This window comes from Mytilus galloprovincialis, chromosome 8, assembly GCF_965363235.1.
Source record: "Mytilus galloprovincialis chromosome 8, xbMytGall1.hap1.1, whole genome shotgun sequence".
Taxonomy (NCBI): domain Eukaryota; kingdom Metazoa; phylum Mollusca; class Bivalvia; order Mytilida; family Mytilidae; genus Mytilus; species Mytilus galloprovincialis.
Genome location: NC_134845.1, coordinates 23716991 through 23735775, shown reverse-complemented (window position 1 = coordinate 23735775; position 18785 = coordinate 23716991). Strand labels below are relative to the sequence as shown.

General features: G+C 33.3%; 1 protein-coding gene across 1 annotated transcript in view; it reads left to right on the top strand.

The window, feature by feature from the left end:
• The first annotated feature begins 2248 nt into the window (after positions 1 to 2248).
• Positions 2249 to 18785, top strand: part of LOC143085363 (sodium- and chloride-dependent glycine transporter 2-like) — a 50603-nt gene continuing 34066 nt past the window's right edge. Inside the window, exon 1 of the mRNA XM_076261643.1 lies at positions 2249 to 2400. Within this exon, the coding sequence (XP_076117758.1) occupies positions 2392 to 2400 (9 nt within the window). The 5' untranslated portion in view covers positions 2249 to 2391. The remainder of the gene's footprint in view (positions 2401 to 18785) is intronic.

The window sequence follows — 18785 nt, the reverse complement described above, 5'->3', positions numbered from 1 at the left end:
AGAATTAAAAACTGACATTGATTGTTTACTTAATGAAATTACAATTCAATGTGGGTTGATATATTTTCGCTAAAGCTGTGATCACACATTCACGATTTTTACTGCCGTCCTTGACAGGACCATTCCCAATTAAAATTTGTCAAAAGTCTGATCAAGATCCTGTGAATCGTGGAAGGAAATTCAAACTTTAATTAATTAATCACGACAACAATCAGATATTGTTCAGGAAGCGTCGATATTCAACCGTTTCCAAGAGAATTTTTTCACGATAATCCCGTTCTCAATCCGCTTCTAATCCGATTTGTATCTTTCGCAAAGTAAAATTCGACCGAATTGGTCACAACTGCATCCCGATTCTACCGAATGTAATCCGACAGAGATCAGACAGTGACCAGACAGTGAACCGACGCTGACAGAAGTTATCCGTTCGAAAACTGTCGACATACTCGGGATGATCAGATCAGGTACTGTCGGAACGTAATCCTATCACGGTCCGCTCTATCGCATTGCAAACGTCTTTGTCTGGTCTCAGTCGTTTTATGAGCGCTGAGAGGAATCTTTAAACTATTAAATACATATAACATTGTGTTCATATTCCTTGTAGCATCTATGTAAGGATTGTTAATCAGGAGAAAATCGTCTAACAAATGTAACACGTGCCGCAAACCGTAATTATTTTGTAAGATCCAACATATTGCCACTGATAATGTATCGAATATCTTGGGACTTGAACGGCAACCAAATGCTAAACGAGTATAAAAATAGTACATGTCATTCCATTTTAATCCATAAAATCGCCATAAAGAATTATGTACAGGTATTAATTTGAATGCATCGGTTACGTCACACTTACATAATTGACTTTTAATTCCTAATGACTTAATTATTTTTATAGCGTCGTCAATTCTTACATAGGTTAATGAATAGTCTTCCTTATTTATCAAATCATTGATGCTGTGATGCTCATCATTGTTGTGAGGAGCCGAAAGGTCTAGAATTAATCGTTTCTTTTTTGAATATTTTGCTTCAACAATACCTATCGGACTAATTCTATAAGTATCAAACGGAGGTTTTGTAAATGGTCCAATAAGGTATTCTTTACGAAGTTCGTCATCTACCAGTTTCGTAACATCATCGGTAAATTTCTTGGTAGACAATAAATTCTTACATTCCAAAGATTTACTTGGTAGTACGTTTATGCCTGTGTCAAAACCGTATCGAAGTCCATTAATTAAATTAAAAACAAAATTTTTATCTGGATAATGTGTAAGTTCAAATTCAAGTTGATCGATATCAATAGGCGTAGACACTAGTCAATTTTTTTGCCTGCGCTTGTTCTTGTGACGGCCTACTGTTCGTAGTAGCACCAGTAGATGATCTAGTATTGACATGGGCGAATGAACATTTTGTCCCCTTGAAACATTTTCCTGATAAGAAATTGTTACACACTTCCCAACCACGAAAGAAAAGAACAGGGCGTCCTCGTATATCTGTATTGGAATCAACACGATCGTTACTCCCAACTTGTGATTTCTGAAAATGAGTTTGATTATAAGTTGGTTTGGATCGATTATTCAATTGACCAAAGCTTGGTAACGTTTGACAAACAGCTGTGAGATGCCCAAAACTACCGCATGTTTCACATTCCTTAATTATTTGTCCACTTGTGATGGATGAATAGAGTTTTTCGTCTGGGAAGTGCTATTTTGCAGGTTGCGGGTTGCGGGTTGCGGGTTGCGGGTTGCGGGTTGCAGGTTGCGGGTTGCGGGTTGCGGGTTGAAGTTTGCAGGTTGCAGGTCACACATAAATATATGTATGAAAATACATGTATAAAATCTACCCCATGACTAATAAATTTAAAATCATTTCTAACAGAACACATCCTGTAGTAATAAAGCTTAAAAGTAGGGTAGAAGTTTTTGGTCAGTTTTCAGTTGTCAGTTTTTGATTTTGTCATTTCATTATAATTCAAATTCAATAATCATAAGTTTAATACACATACATGTATCTTTTGATGCTTATCATTCTGCTCAATTGCTATTAATAGTTCTAAACATTGATTCTAATTAAAGTGAAAGCAATGAAAACTTATTTACATAGGCTGAACAGGTTCTATCATAGAACACATTAATCTGTCTTAATCTAGTTACATAAACAATTAAATTCCTTTCAGTGGACATTTAACATCTTTGAGGCTAATATTATGAAATTATTAGATTTAAATAATTGTATATGCCCTTTCTTGCATGAACATGATTTAGTACAAGAAGCAAACAAAATAACTTGCTTCCTTTGGCAGTCAGTTTTATTATTTAAAGACGCAAAATAAAAATTTAGACATTACAGAGACGCTTGAGAGTCAACATAAGTTTGCAGACCCAGCCAAAATAAATGAAAAGGGTAAGTATTTTTATTTCTGCTATTTTTACTTTCTTTTCTCTTTTTTTTTTTGGGGGGGGGGGGGTGTACTTGAGCCAGTTCCACTACAATTGTCCATTTACAATTTGACTATTGATTGAAAAGTAAAAATAGTATTTATTATTTTCAAAAAGAGAATCCTTTGAGTATATAAAGGTGTACATATATGTATGGTTAAGGCTGATTTTGGCCTAATTAAATTTCATGTGAAAGATTTGAACTGATTGAGTCAATTAAGACCCTCAAATTCAAGCTGCAATCGGAAAAATCAATCAAATATGCCATACTATGTCACTTTTCAGATGTTTTTTGTCAAAAATAAAAGTGCCACATTCGTGTTCACTCTCAATCTTTATAATATGTTATGAACTATCATAAAATACAACTTACATTTAAATATTAAGAAATATAGATTCCACAAATGCAACAAGTGTGTTACGATATTTCTCCACTCCAGACAGTTATTTTTTTTTAATATTTAAATACTTAAATTTAATTGTTGAAAGTGGACAAAATATTGTAATACACGAGTTATAGTGGTGGAATCTGTTTCTCTGATGATTTTATCCTTCCTTTTTAACTTGACCTCGACCTCATTTCATGGAACAGTGAACAAGGTTAAGTTTTGGTGGTCAATTGCATATCTCAGATACTATAAGCAATAGGTCTAGTATATTCTGTTTATGGATGGACTGTAAGGTGTACATGTCCAATTGGCAGGTGTCTTCTGACCTTGGCCTCATTTTTATGGTTCAGTGGTTATAGTAAAGTTTTTGTGTTTTGGTCTATTTTTCTTATACTGTATGCAATAGGTCTGCTATATTTTATGTATGAAATAATTGTAAAATTTACATGTCTAGCCGGCAGGTGTCATCTGACCTTGACCTCATTGTCATGGTTCAGTGGTCAAACTTAAGTTTGGAGTTTTGGTCTTTTTTTCTTATACTATATGCAATAGGTCAACTATATTTGGTGTATGGAAATATTTGATGATCTATCCGTCAGTCGCGCAGGTTTTATTTGACCATGACCTCATTTTCCCGGTTCATTGCTCAGTGTTAAGTTTTTGTGTTTTGGTCTGTTTTTCTTAATTTATAAGTAATAGGTCAACTATATTTGTTGTACGGAAGAATTTTTAGCTGTACATGTCTGTCTGTCTGGCATGGTTCATTGGTCAATGTTTAGTTTTCTTGGTAAATGTTAAATTAATGTGACAGTTGTAGTAAAGCTATATAGTTAGAACTATCAACTTAATATCAATGACTAGTAAAGAAGGCGATACATTTTACCGTGTGCACTCTTGTGCTTTAAATTGGCAGAAATTAACACTTACTGAAAACTAGAGGTTAGTAGAACATATAATCCTGATACAAAAACAACATGAGTACAACACTAGTACACAAATAAGAAGATGTGGTACGAGTGCCAATGAGACAACTCTCCATCCAAGACAATGAAGTTAAAGTAAGCAGTATTATTTTACAATACGGCCTTCAACACAGAACCTTCAAGTTGGCTCAATTTTGGGTCCTGATGAAAATTAGAAGTGCAATTCTTATACTGAATATACATGTAAATCAATATTTTGACAATACATGAAAGACAGGACCAAATACAGAAATTTTAAAATGAGAAGACATGTCCAAGTAATCCTGGAGGCTCTACAGAGTATTTCAAATGTTTTCCGAAAAATTGAGATTTGTTTTGGCAGAAGGGGCAGCTCTGTTTGATGGTCTATATTTAGTGATTCAAAATTTTTGCTTGTCTTTTGCAATTATCATAGTTTCTCAACTCTCAGTTTCTTTGAAACTTTACTCAAGGACAGCAACAAAAAACCCAGGTATACATGTATATGTTCAGCTCACAGGACATTTTCTAAAAAAAAATGATACTTCTTAGGGTCATAACTCTTTTAAATACGTCAACCTTTTTAGAACTTGTCATAGATGTTGTTGATATTAACCTATTATAACCTATTTATAGAATAGTTTTATAAAAAAAAAAAATGGCAAGAGTTGTACACGTGGGAGCGATAACAAAAGCCGGATAGACAGACCGGCGAAGAAAGGACTAACAGACGCTCGGTATTTCTATTTCCCCTGCAACATGTTACTAAAAAAATGCCTTTCATAGCGTATTTATAAGCCAGTAAAAATTTAAAGGAGTATCAAGCGAAAACAAGACTTTTGAATAGGTAGACTTTTGAGAAGGACCCTTGCTAAGAATGCAATAGAACTTAGCTAAAAAGAATCCAGAAACACTGTTAATCAAAAATATATACAATGATGTTCATATATATATATATCTAGTTTAAAGGCAAAAAGTCTTTAATTTACCACTTAAAATTAAAACCGTGTCAAGTGCTTAATATGTATTAGTTAGTGGTGAGAATCTACCGTTTGTTGAAGGTTTTACCCAAATGTTTGTTAAGCTTTCTTTTCAAGTTCATACGAAAATGTGTGTATAATATTATATAAACCCATCAAGATATTGTAATTAATGTAAGTTGATAGATTTCTATTTGTAGGTGTAAGTTTATTTACACAAGAATGATGTGTATTGTAATTAAATACCATGCCTTTAACATTGATAATAAAATTGTTATAACAGTGAAGCAAGTAAAATTTTGTAGATTACACCATCCCATGCTTATCCCCTTGTGGCAACCCGCAACCTGCAACCCGCAACCCGCAACCCGCAACCTGCAACCTGCATTTTAGACAATTTCTTTTCGTCTCTGATTGACCAATTTACAACTTTACCGTGGGTCAGTTTGATAGCAGCTACCTTATTTGCGAAAGCCTTGTGATACTCGTAGAAAACGGGACCTTATACCTTGCAGAGATATCAATGACATCTTGAATATACATATCGAATTCGATTCGTCGGTCTTGCTTTTCACAGATAATATTTTTGTAAATATTAAAAGCTTCTAGAAATTCTTGTATAGACAAGTTTCTTTGAAGGCGGGGATCGCGATGTTTGATTAACAGAACAGACCCGTCAGATTCATCAACGGTTTTGTAATCTTGTACGTTTTCTTGATTGTTAAGAAGGGTAGCCAGATTAATGTACTTGCCTTCTAAAATCTGCTTTCGAACGTTCGGCGCCACTGCTTGAACATGCGGAAACATGCCTGAGGAAACCTTGGTAGTGTGATAAGATCCTGTATCATGATGTACTCCATTATTTATATCACTAACGACTGCAGGTTGACTAATTATATTTGATTCTCGAACTAAAAGCGACTGAATTAAAGTTCCTTGATTTTGAACAGTTTGCTCCATGTTGTTTAAACTGGTGGTAAGTTGAGTTAATGCTGGAATTTCGGGCATTACTGTATTATCCTGTCCTGAATTCTCATTTAATAGTTCCAATAACTGCTCTTTTGTGAAAGTTGATGGAGCCCTGATGCCTTGCTTCCTTAGTTTTTCTTTAACTTCGTCAAATGTCAATTCTGTATTGGAATTCTGTACAACTGGTGTGTCACTTTTCTTACTTTTCTTACTGGAAACACGCTTTTTACGAACTGTCGGCATCTTAAAGAAGTTGTGAAAAGTTGTGAAATAACCAAATAATATTGATTTGAATTTTGCACTTCTATACTGCTACTAACTATCAATGCAACTGACTGAATAAACCTGACAAAGATTGAAAAATTAACACGTGCCCCAAGTCATGAGACGGTTAAGAAAACATTGCCGTCTGATACGGTGCTTTTTGTCCGCAATTTGCTTTTTGTCCGCTTTTGCTTTTTGTCCGATAATTTTGCTTTTTGTCCGTTTCGCTTTTTGTCCGATATTTTCGCTTTTTGTCCGACACTTTTGCTTTTTAGCTCACCTGGCCCAAAGGGCCAAGTGAGCTTTTCTCATCACTTTGCGTCCGGCGTCCGGCGTCCGGCGTCCGGCGTCCGTCGTCGTCCGGCGTTAGCTTTTACAAAAATCTTCTCCTCTGAAACTACTGGGCCAAATCAAACCAAACTTGGCCACAATCATCATTGGGGTATCTAGTTTAAAAAATGTGTGGCGTGACCCGGTCAACCAACCAAGATGGCCTCCACGGCTAAAAATAGAACATAGGGGTAAAATGCAGTTTTTGGCTTATAACTCAAAAACCAAAGCATTTAGAGCAAATCTGATAGGGGTAAAACTGTTTATCAGGTCAAGATCTATCTGCCCTGAAATTTTCAGATGAATCGGTCAATCGGTTGTTGGGTTGCTGCCCCTGAATTGGTAATTTTGAGGAAATTTTGCTGTTTTTGGTTATTATCTTGAATATTATTATAGATAGAGATAAACTGTAAACAGCAATAATGTTCAGCAAAGTAAGATCTACAAATAAGTTCACATGACCAAAATGGTCAGTTGACCCGTTTAGGAGTTATTGCCCTTTATAGTCAATTTTTAACCATTTTTCGTTAATTAAAGTAGTCTTTTACAAAAATCTTCTCCTCTGAAACTACTGGGCCAAATTAATCCAAACTTGGCCACACTCATCTTTGGGGTATCTAGTTTAAAAATGTGTGGCGTGACCTGGTCAACAAACCAAGATGGCCGCCACGGCTAAAAAAAGAACAAAGGGGTAAAATGCAGTTTTTGGCTTATAACTCAAAAACCAAAGCATTTTGAGGAAATCTGACATAAATAAAATGTTTATCAGGTCAAGATCTATCTGCCCTGAAATTTTCAGATGAATCGGTCAATCGGTTGTTGGGTTGCTGCCCCTCAATTGGTAATTTTGAGGAAATTTTGCTGTTTTTGGTTATTATCTTGAATATTATTATAGATAGAGATAAACTGTAAACAGCAATAATGTTCAGCAAAGTAAGATCTACAAATAAGTCAACATGACCAAAATGGTCAGTTGACCCGTTTAGGAGTTATTGCCCTTTATAGTTAATTTTTAACCATTTTTCGTAAATTAAAGTAATCTTTTACAAAAATCTTCTCCTCTGAAACTACAGGGCCAAATTAATCCAAACTTGGCCACAATCATTTTTGGGGTATCTAGTTAAAAAAATGTGTGGCATGACCTGGTCAACTAACCAAGATGGCCACCACCGCTAAAAATAGAACATAGGGGTAAAATGCAGTTTTTGGCTTATAACTCAAAAACCAAAGCATTTTGAGGAAATCTGACATAAATAAAATGTTTATCAGGTCAAGATCTATCTGCCCTGAAATTTTCAGATGAATCGGTCAATCGGTTGTTGGGTTGCTGCCCCTGAATTGGTAATTTTGAGGAAATTTTGCTGTTTTTGGTTATTATCTTGAATATTATTATAGATAGAGATAAACTGTAAACAGCAATAATGTTCAGCAAAGTAAGATCTACAAATAAGTCAACATGACCAAAATGGTCAGTTGACCCCTTTAGGAGTTATTGCCCTTTATAGTCAATCTTTAACCATTTTTCATAAATCTAAGTAATCTTTTACAAAATTTCCACTGAAACTACTAGGCCACAATCATCTTTGGGGTATCTAGTTTGAAAAATGTGTCCGATGACCTGGCTATTCAACCAAGATGGCCGCCACGGCTAAAAATAAAACATAGGGGTAAAATGCAGTTTTTGGCTTATAACTATGAAACCAAAGCATCTAGAGCAAATCTGACAAGAAGTTAAATTGTTAATCAAGTCAATATCTATCTGCCCTGAATTTTTTCAGATGAATTGGACAACTGGTTGTTGGGTTGCTGCCCTCCAATTGGTAATTTTTAAAGAAATTTTGCCGTTTTTGGTTATCTTGAATACTATTATAGATAGCGATAAACTGTAAACAGCAATAATGTTCAACAAAGTAAGATCTACAAATAAGTCAACATGACCTAAATGGTCAATTGACCCCTTAAGGAGTTATTGCCCTTTATAGTCAATTTTTAACAATTTTCATTAATTTGGTAAATTTATGTAAATTTTTACCAAATATAGTTCTCTGTTACTAATGGGCAAAGTTCATTATAGATATAATTGTAAGAAGCAAAATCGTTCAGTAAAGTAAGAACTTCAAACACATCACCATCACCAAAATACAATTTTGTCATGAATTCATTTGTGTCCTTTGTTTAATATGCACATAGACCAAGGTGAGCGACACAGGCTCTTTAGAGCCTCTAGTTGTCCGTTGCTTTTTGTCCGTTTCGCTTTTTGTCCGATAATTTTGCTTTTTGTCCGACACTTTTGCTTTTTGTCCGTTGCTTTTTGTCCGTTTTGCCTTTTTAGCTCACCTGGACCAGAGGGTTAAGTGAGCTTTTTTCATCACTTGGAATCCGTCGTCGTCGATAACTTTCAGAAAATCTGAAACTAATGGTAAAATTAAAGCAAATATGGCCACAATCATCCTTAGGGTATGTAATTTAAAAAAGGTATCCGATGACCCCGCCCAAAAAATCAAAATGGCCGCCATGTCTAAAAATAGAACATTGTGGTAAAATGTAGATTTTAGTTTATATCTCTACAACTAAAGCATTTAGTTCTGGGATAAAAATATTCACCAAGTCATAATCTATATGCCCGAGATTTTTCAGTTACATTAGACAATGCGTTTTGGGGTTGCTGCCCCTGATATTTTAATTTTAAGGTAAATTAGCATTTTATAGTTTTAATTTGATTGAAGTTTTATTTTAAAGTCGTTATAACGAGTAAGATTACTTGTTATAACGACTTAACTAACAACACAGCTAACTTGTTTTAACGACTTAACTAACTCGTTTAAACCACTTGACTAACTTGTTTACTTAAAAACTACTACACAATTTTTATGTGATTTTTGATAATAATATAATGATTAAATGTGTTGTTATTAGATAATAAATAAAATTAAGAATGGAAATGGGGAATGAGTCAAAGCAACAACAAACCGACCATAGAGCAGACAACAGCCGAAGGCCACCAATGGGTCTTCAATGTAGCGAGAAACTCCGGCACCCGGGGGCGTCCTTCAGATGGCCCCTAAACAAATATGCATACTAGTTCAGTGATAATGGACATCATACTGAACTCTGAATTATACAAAAGAAACTAAAATTAAAAAGCATACCAGACTAACGAAGGCCAGGGGTTCCTGACTTGGGACAGGCGCAAAATTGCGGCGGGGTTAAACATGTTTTTTTTAGATCTTAACCCCTATACCTCTAACCAATGTAGAAAACAAACGCACAACAATACGCACAGTAAAACTCAGTTTAAGATGTCCGAGTCCGATGTCAGAATATGAAAGAAAAGAATATAAACAAAATGACAATTATACATAAATAACAACAGACTACTAGCAGTTACTGACATGCCAGCTCCAGACCTCAATTAAACTGATTGAAAGATTATGTCTTCATCATATGAATATCAGGTACAATCCCTCCTGTTAGGGTTCTAGTTTATACCATCATGAAACATATGAGAAGAACATGCCAACAACTGGTTTTAGAATAAATGTGTTTAAATCAGATGCAAAGACACTATAAGTGAATCTATATTAAAGCCAAAATATGCAATCTTTAATGACCTGACAACAGTATCGTAACTATATCCCTGCTTAATAAGTCTGTTTAAAGGTTTTGTTAGCTTTTGAAGTGAATACTGAAATTTTTGTGCTTTGTAAAGAATATTACCATAAAACATTGGATTTAAAATACCTGAACGTATAAGATATCTGCATGTTGAATTATATTTACGAATTATTTCCTTGTACCGATAATAAATTTAGTAAATGTTTTGACTAGTTTGTGATATCGAAAACCCTGGTGTAATAATTTTTCAGTAATACATAAATTTCTCTCGCTAAAATGTAATACGTCGTTACATACACGAGCGAATCGTGCAAGTTGAGATATATAAACACCATAAGATGGTGACAAGGGAACGTAGCCATCTAAAAATGAATAATTAACGATAGGAAATGAAAATTCATCTCTTTTATCATAAATTTTTGTATTAAGCTTCCCGTTAATGATATAGATATCACGATCGAGGAAAGGACATTGGTCATTGTGAGTAAAAGCTATATTTAAAGTAAGTTCAACAGGATAATTTTTTTAGTATACATACTGAAGTCGTCATTATTGAGAGCCAATATATCATCCAAAAATCTAAAAGTATTGTAAAATTTTTGTATCAAATGTTGTTTCGATGGGTATTTGCTGATTTTAGTCATAGTTAGTAACTCGTATCAATACAAAAACAGGTCCGCAATAAGTGGTGCACAGTAGTCCCCATTGGAATTCAAATAACTTGACGATAAAGGGAATCTCCAAAGCGAACAAAAATGTTATCAAGTAAAAATTCAAGCGCAAATGTAGTATCAAAGCATGTCCAATTGACATAGTTCATTTGTTTGTTGCTACTAAAAATGACCGAAAAGAGTTTGAACATATGTATTGGCATTCTGACTTTTTAAATGCCCAATTATTTAGGGATGTGATTTTTTTTCTTGATATGAATATGAGGCAAAGTGGTATATAGTGTAGAAAAATCATAACTTTGAACAGATTCAAAATCACCAATATATGCATGCAATTTATCAAGTACTTCCAACGAGTATTTGACACTCCAAAAGTAATTAATTTCACTATTTTCAAAGGCCTTATTTGAACAATTTATTATCAGGTTTTTGATTGTACCAAGTGTATCTGTAAGCAGAATAGACAATTTAGAAATGCAACAATGGCTTGAAGATGAAATAAATCTATACTTGTAATGTGTTTTGTGTAGCTTTGGAGGCCAATACATAGTTGGGACTTTCATTGTATTTGGTTGTTATGTAGCTAAAAGTTTGTGTTTGTTACAGATGTCGTTTTCTGAAAATGAAGTCAGTTGGAATGTTGGTGAATTCGTGATTTCCTTTTGCAGAACCTCATTGTAAAATTTACGTCAAACAATAATGATATTATTAGCGTCTATATCAGCCGGGACAAAAACAAATTCCTTGGCTAGTTTTTAGTTTAGCATGGATTTCTGACGAAAACATTTATAACGGCCGAATTTAAAGTTTTGTCTTGGTTAATAGAAGAAATTTTCATGATAAAAACTGAAACGCATGCGGAAAAACACACAAACGCATAAAGATGTTTATTCAGGACAATAACTTATATCCAAAAATAACATCAGAAATATATATGAAATACCACCAATGAAGGTTATAAAATACTATAGGTAGTACTTAATGCTTTACGTAATGTGCTGTTTATCTTTTTTTTTTTGTCGTTTATATAAAAAAGAAGATGTGGTATGATTGCCAAGACTTAAAATTGCACAAAAATAATGGGTTTATACTTTAACGAAAACATCTCTTGAAAAACTATTCGTTGATGGCTAAATGCTATTTATTTCTGAAATCTAAATTTTGTTTCGCTGTTCTGAGTGTTCTAGATGTTACATGCAGCTAAGATTGGTGAAACAATTACAAAAAAATACTGGTCTGTATAAAATGTACGCAAAAGTACACGAAAGAAAGCCGCTGGAATGCACTCCTGGTCTCAGATAAGTACATTTAAAAAATGACAGCTAACATGAAATAAGTGCCAATAAAAGTCCAACACTTGCTTTTTCAAAAACAAAATCTATATTCAAAATGATAATCAATAAAAAAAAAAAAAAAAAAAAAAAAAAAAAAAGAATATGAAAATTTACAATTCAAACAATTATAGATCGATATCAAACAAAAGTGTTTCATTATCATTTTTCGACTACAATGGGTTTGTGAAACATCCAATGTCGAATTATCAACATTGAGTCCTAACAAAGAATGTTTCTGTCATGCAACGAAATCTCTACAGCACATGGTACATGTAGTGACACCACTAGATGTTTAATAGGATCCCGCGAAAAGTCTGACTTTGGTCCACGAAGGTATCAAATTGTCTGTGTGACCATCGCTGACGGCTTTTGGTACACATAAGATATTTTATTTTATTGGTTAACAGATATTTTTTTAATACGCCGGACAGCCATTAAAACATCACCAAGGAAAGGTTGTCATGCTCTTTGTTAATTTCCATGAAACTGATATAGCCCCAAAGGTTTTACATGAACACCAATGTATACTCGTGTCAATTTGAAAGCCACGCGGAATCAATGTCGGAGATGTTAAGACAAATGCATCGATCCTGCTGGGCGTTTGTTGCTTTATATCTCCCTTGACATGGCCTATCATTAAAAGGTCCCTTTTGAGGACCTGTGGACTATTTGGTATACTGTAGAGGGTAAATAATTATAGTCTACAAGCAATTGCATCCTTGGAAAAGCCTCCTTAAATTACACCCCAGATTGTTAGTCATTAGTTGTTAGAAAGACCTGGCATATAGTGAGTCTATAGTCAGCTGTTTATTGAAGTGTTTTTACATACATGTAAGGGCGTGACATTCATGACATAAGCTAAACTTAACATGTCGAAAGTAAAAGCAAGAAAAAGTCATACGTGAGTTAGAAAACGTTCGAACTCGAATTACGTTCGTTCAAATAACCCTTGTCCCTCACATATGTTCCAAAAATATATCAAGCGAAAAGTATTCGACATTAGTCTTAACAGTCATTTTTGACCAAATATGCATAGTTCTAATAATAATAAACTAGAGGCTCTAAATAGCCTTTGTGATCTCATGGGTCTATGTGCATATTCAACAAAGGACACTCTCCAACATTGTACACAAGAATATAATTCATGACAAAATCTGTTTTGTTGATCTTGTATTGCTGATCATGTGCTGTTTAGATTCCTTCTATCTTGTTTAATTTTGCTCAAAACACAAAAGAGGATAAAAAAAATCCTCGTTTAAGTGCAATTACTTCTATAAAGATTCACAGTCTACTTAACTTTGTCGACACCATTTGATTTGTTAGTAGATCTTAACTTGCTGATCATTTTTGTGATTTAAAGTGTATCTTAACATGCTTAATCTATTATAATTTTCTATAATATATGACAAAACTTAAAAAAAGATAGATGAAACCCTTCTTTAAGGTGGTATGGAAGTTTAGATTAAAAATGCTAGAATTTGCCAAAACGTAGTACAAAAATGTATATATGAACTGTGTAATGTTCAAAAATTTAATAAATATGATAGGTCACCGAGCATTTTTCGCAAGTTACAGGTTGTGACAAAATTACACAATTTGTATCAGTCCGATATGCGGTTAAAAGAGAACAAAAGAATTCGACCTCTTGTGTTTAGAAGGTAGAAAAGTGAAATGAACTTTGTATACGGTTGTCAAGATGTCACAAAAGTAACTTTCCGTAAAGTCATTATAAATATTTGCATTTACGTTGTTTAATTTTCAAATTGTACAATTGTTAACAATGCAACTTGCAAACTATCGTTTTTAAAACGACCATAAGTCAAGTTGTTACGTCATTTAGGGGGTCTCCTTATAAACTGCTACTTTTTTTTGCCCGACATAGAAAAAATCTGGGAAAAATTACAAAAATTGAGAAATGAATTGTCAATCGTTTAAGACCATTTCCAAAGTGGCACACCTAAATTTGACATTTGGACACAATTTCAAAGTTGGATGTTATATGACGGGGTTGTGTTACTTAATTTACGCATCGAACACACCCGTCCTTTATATGTAACATCACATGACTTTTAAGTGATTTAAAACTATTGTTTTTTAATAATATTTGCATGTTTGACATGTTTTTTTCTTAAACAATTACAATTACACCGACAGTCATATTTTCTGTATTATTTAAAAAAAAAATTGTTACACATTTTGTAACACCTCAGTTATACAGTAACCCAGATTGGTTGACCATTGTGAAGTTGGGTTTTTGGCGTAGCATAGATTTATATCGTTGTATTCCTTTTGTTTGTGTTAACCAATTGTCGTTCGGAATTATTTTTTATACATCATTTATTGATCTTGCTATTTCTTGTAATTTAGTTTGCGTCTTATTTCTTTGGTGTCATATTTTGGCTATGTTTGTGTTCGATCATACAGTATACGTCGGTAGTTGCCCGCGAATGGATTTTTTTTTTATTTCTTGTGACTCTTTGCGTCTTATTTTTTGATTGCAGTTGGTTTTTGTTTTGTGTCATGTGGAGATATGGTGTGATTTTCTTTTTCTTTTGATGTGTTTGCATCTTAAATTGGGATTGCACTGAGTTATTTTATGATTTCTTTTGTGCTATATTTTCGATACATTTTTAGTCTATCTTATAGCATCTTACAATTGTTCGACGACATATGATACTTTTTTTGTTCGCCAATATTTTTCACACGATTCATACGATTTGAATTTACTATTTATATCGTTTTCTTTTCTTATTTATAGTTTACCTACAGTCGAAAATTTGCAAGACATAAAGAGTCTTTACTTATCTAACAGTTTTACATTAGACTCAATTTTATTATAGTTTATCACATAAAGACTCGATTGTATTATAGTACTTTACTTGAATATTCGTTATTTGTATGTTAGTTCTTCACAACTCACAAACAAATTCAAGAATATCAAAGTTCCCTTATATTCATTTGATTTTTTACCGTATACGGTGGCTCACTCTATTTTTCTCATACATACTCACTAGTACAAGTCAAGTACTATAGTATTACACCGGTGTCTTCATATTTCATGTACTACACATGCATATATATTACTCGAGTGTGAAACATGCAACAACACTCTACCAAAGCAAGCGAGGGAACAATCCATCAACAAGGAAGTAAGTTAATCATTTAGCTTCAAAGGGGGTATGGTTTTCTTGTCTGAGCGCGAACATTTATTGTCCGCCTCCATCAATCAAATATTTTGTTCTTTCAAAACTTAACACTGTAAGGTTTTAGAATCTTGATCAGAATTCATATTATTTTTTTTGGTTTCAAATTTTGCCTGACAACAATATTTTTTTCGAACGAATTTTGAGTCAGACGATATTTTTTTTTAATGAATCTTACCCCTCACTCTTTTTCACAATTTGAAGTTAAATTTTCGTTCCCATATGTAAATAACCAGCACAGACTTTCATAATCTTTTTTTTTTATACATATGAAGACTTTCATCGCACTGTTCAAACCAATCATGATTCAGTGGCGGATCCAGAATTTTACATTAGGGGGAGGGGGCGCTAACTGAGCTAAGGGTAGCTTGCTCCAGTCGCTCCAGTGATTCCCTATGTTTAATCAAACATATTTTTCCGACGAAAGCCGCCCCCACCCCGGCTTGGGTTAAAATTGTACTTAGGGACGACATCAAAAGTTCAATGAAGGATAAAAAAAACTTAATTCACACAATTTTTTTTCATATCAAAAACTCAAGTCACATGGTAATGTTTGGGATGCTTAAACCTTTGACATATTTTGTAAGTTGAAAAAATTAATATACCAAAGACTTTTTTTGGGTGTTAACATTTACGGTTGACTGGCATATTTTATGTAGAATGCACAACCTGTTTTATTTTAAAAAAAAATGATGATTCTAAAAGATAACGAAAATTAAGCATATGCTCTTTTAACTGTTCTTTAACAGGGCTCCAATTTAAAAAAAAATAAAGAGTTCTGATGATCAAGTTCTTTGAAGAAGGAGAAAGGGGTAACCACTGGCACTGCTATATCACCTCAGAAATTATATAAATTATTACCATCAGTATTACAAGACTATGAAGGATGCATTCACATCTCTTCTGTTATGGAAACGTTTGACAAATTCTGTATATAAAAAAACAAGTTCTTTTTGTGGCATAACTTTATTCATATAGATTAATTATTTCTCCTACATATCTTTATATATTGCTTTCTTTAGTTCAATCTTAGATAAGCATCTGGTACTTTAAAACCTCTCCTCCCTGTTCCATGTCACTGGTCGACATGTGTACTTCAGAATAATTCCTGACTGTCAGATGTATAGCAGAACTTTCACATAACTTCTTGATAAAACTGCTGTGTATCTCCCTTTTCAACACTGCAAACAAAAAATTGAATAGGCAATTAAAGAGGGGGTTGCAACCACATGTTCCCCGTACAAACGGACCAGAACCAAGAGCTCTTTCCCGGATCTGCCACTGGATTTATACATCAGATGCATCACAAAATATAAACATGTTATTAAATATACTAGAATATGAAATAAAGAAAAATATAAATCGAAAATGTTGAATTATCATTTATGTCTACGAGTACGAAACCACAAGATCCTACTTAATTGGCCATGTTTTCAAATCATATCAAATGTTTTCATTGGTCTTCACTTGTTAGAAAAATGTACTGAATTTATTGTTTAGCTAAATTATCAATGTTAGGTTATTGCATATTCTTCAGAGCTGCATATTTAACTAATAAATTGAAAAAGAGGGGATGAATATATGTACTAAACTGTTGTCTGTATTTTCAACATATCTAACAAACATGTGTGAGAAATTAGTTTTAGAATACGAAATATCTCTCATTCTGTAAACAGATATTGTAGGATTGTTAAGGTATTTTGGTATTTTTAAAAGCCCCCCCTTTTTTTTTGTAATATACACCACACTGAAAAACATTTAGTTAGGACGAAGAACTAATAAACGATAGTCCTATAATGTAAGGCTTCAGAGTTACATATCATTTACATTCAACATGTTTATCGGATTTTTTTTAACTACCAATGTTGAACCGTTGAATCGTTCAAAATTGATAGTAAACAAAAATTCGATAAAAAATGTTGAATGTAAATGATATTAACCTCCGGTCTTATATTAAAGGACAATACATAAGACTTCTGAGGTTCATACCATTTACATTCAACGGTTTTGTCGGATTTTTTTTTTTTTTTTTTACTATGAACCGTTTAACATCAATAGTAAAAAAAAATCCGATATAAAAACGTTGAATATAAGTGATATGAACCTCCGAAGTCTTATATAATAGCACTACGGTAAATAGAATAATTGAAATTTAGTTATTTGAGTGTGGGAGGCTATTTGAATCCACTTTATGAGTGTGTATTATGTAATGTTACAATGTAACAAACCTATCAAACACACCGTGAAAAATAACATTATCTCCCCTGGAAATGCTTAACAAGACGAAAAAAACTGCTACCTTTTTTTGCCCTATATCACATAATTATGAAAACACATTACATAGATAAGGAATACTGTGTCTGGGTACACATTTGAATCTGTAGGTGGCACACTCAGAACGATCGTCTCTAGATTTTTTTTTTAATTCGTTCCGGCTTTTCCGGGTTCACGTAGCAACACGTTTCTTTTCTTTCCAGCTTTTCCTGATTATGAATTAATTCAAAACATGCATTTATCCCAAAACAACAACTATTAAACAACTCACCTATACCAATGGTGATCGTCTAATTCCTAGCTGATTCCATTTATCGTACCTTTCTTGACGACACCCGTCGTTGTAGCGTCTACCATTGGAGGTAGCGAAATTACATGATTTGACAGGAGAGCGAAATAAACAAGGGGAGCAATTTTATCGAACCGCATTCCGGACTGGTATGACAGCGCTGAAGTATGTCCATTATTCATTTTCCATTATTCAAAATTCAATAAAGAATAATGAAATAGTTCATTAATCACTATACGTTAAGGTGGTACCTAACACTACAGGGAGATAACTCTGTAAAATCAGCTAAACGTTTTAATTACGTTGTGTTGTTTAGGGAAATTCAATATTAAGCTTCTCGATGATCAAAATAAGTGTTTGTCAAACTGCTATATAACCAGTGTAATTTTTCTGATAAAACGGTTGGCTAAAATTTTTTAAAATTTTTATATTTTTGTCAAAGGGTCAAAGTAAATATGAAAATTAAACGAGCCAAATTAATTTTAGTTAAAGTGTTGGGTACCACCTTAAGTGATGAATAATGAATAATGAACTAGTTTTTATTTCAGTATTCAAGTTGAAAAGTGAATAATGAAAAAGAATAATATTTTTTGACTGTGACACTATATCCCGTATTACAGAATTCGTAATTTTGATCTTACAAATATTCAAATTAATATCAGAGAAAAAAATCAAAACACTCTTTGAAATTTTTAACTTTGTTTATTTATCTAGTTTCGGAGGAATAACTAGAGGGATTCCCTAACTATTTTAAACAAGTTTCTTGGTTTAATGTATGGACGACCTGAATACCATAAATATAAAAAAAAAAAACAAACTCAAAAACTTCACATTGTCTTTTATTATTTTCACTGGACCTTTGCTATTCCTCATCCCTTGACTATATATATGACATACTAATTGTACAGCAATGACCATTAGAGGGGTTACGGAGGACCAAAATGCCAAAATACGCGGGAAAATTAAGAAATAGCCAATTTTTAATAATGAATCGGATAATTTGAAAAATAGAATGACTGCTGCGGCCCTTCAACCCCTATTTACACTTATACCTTATACCTCATTCGAAAGCTTATTAATAGAGGAGCAAA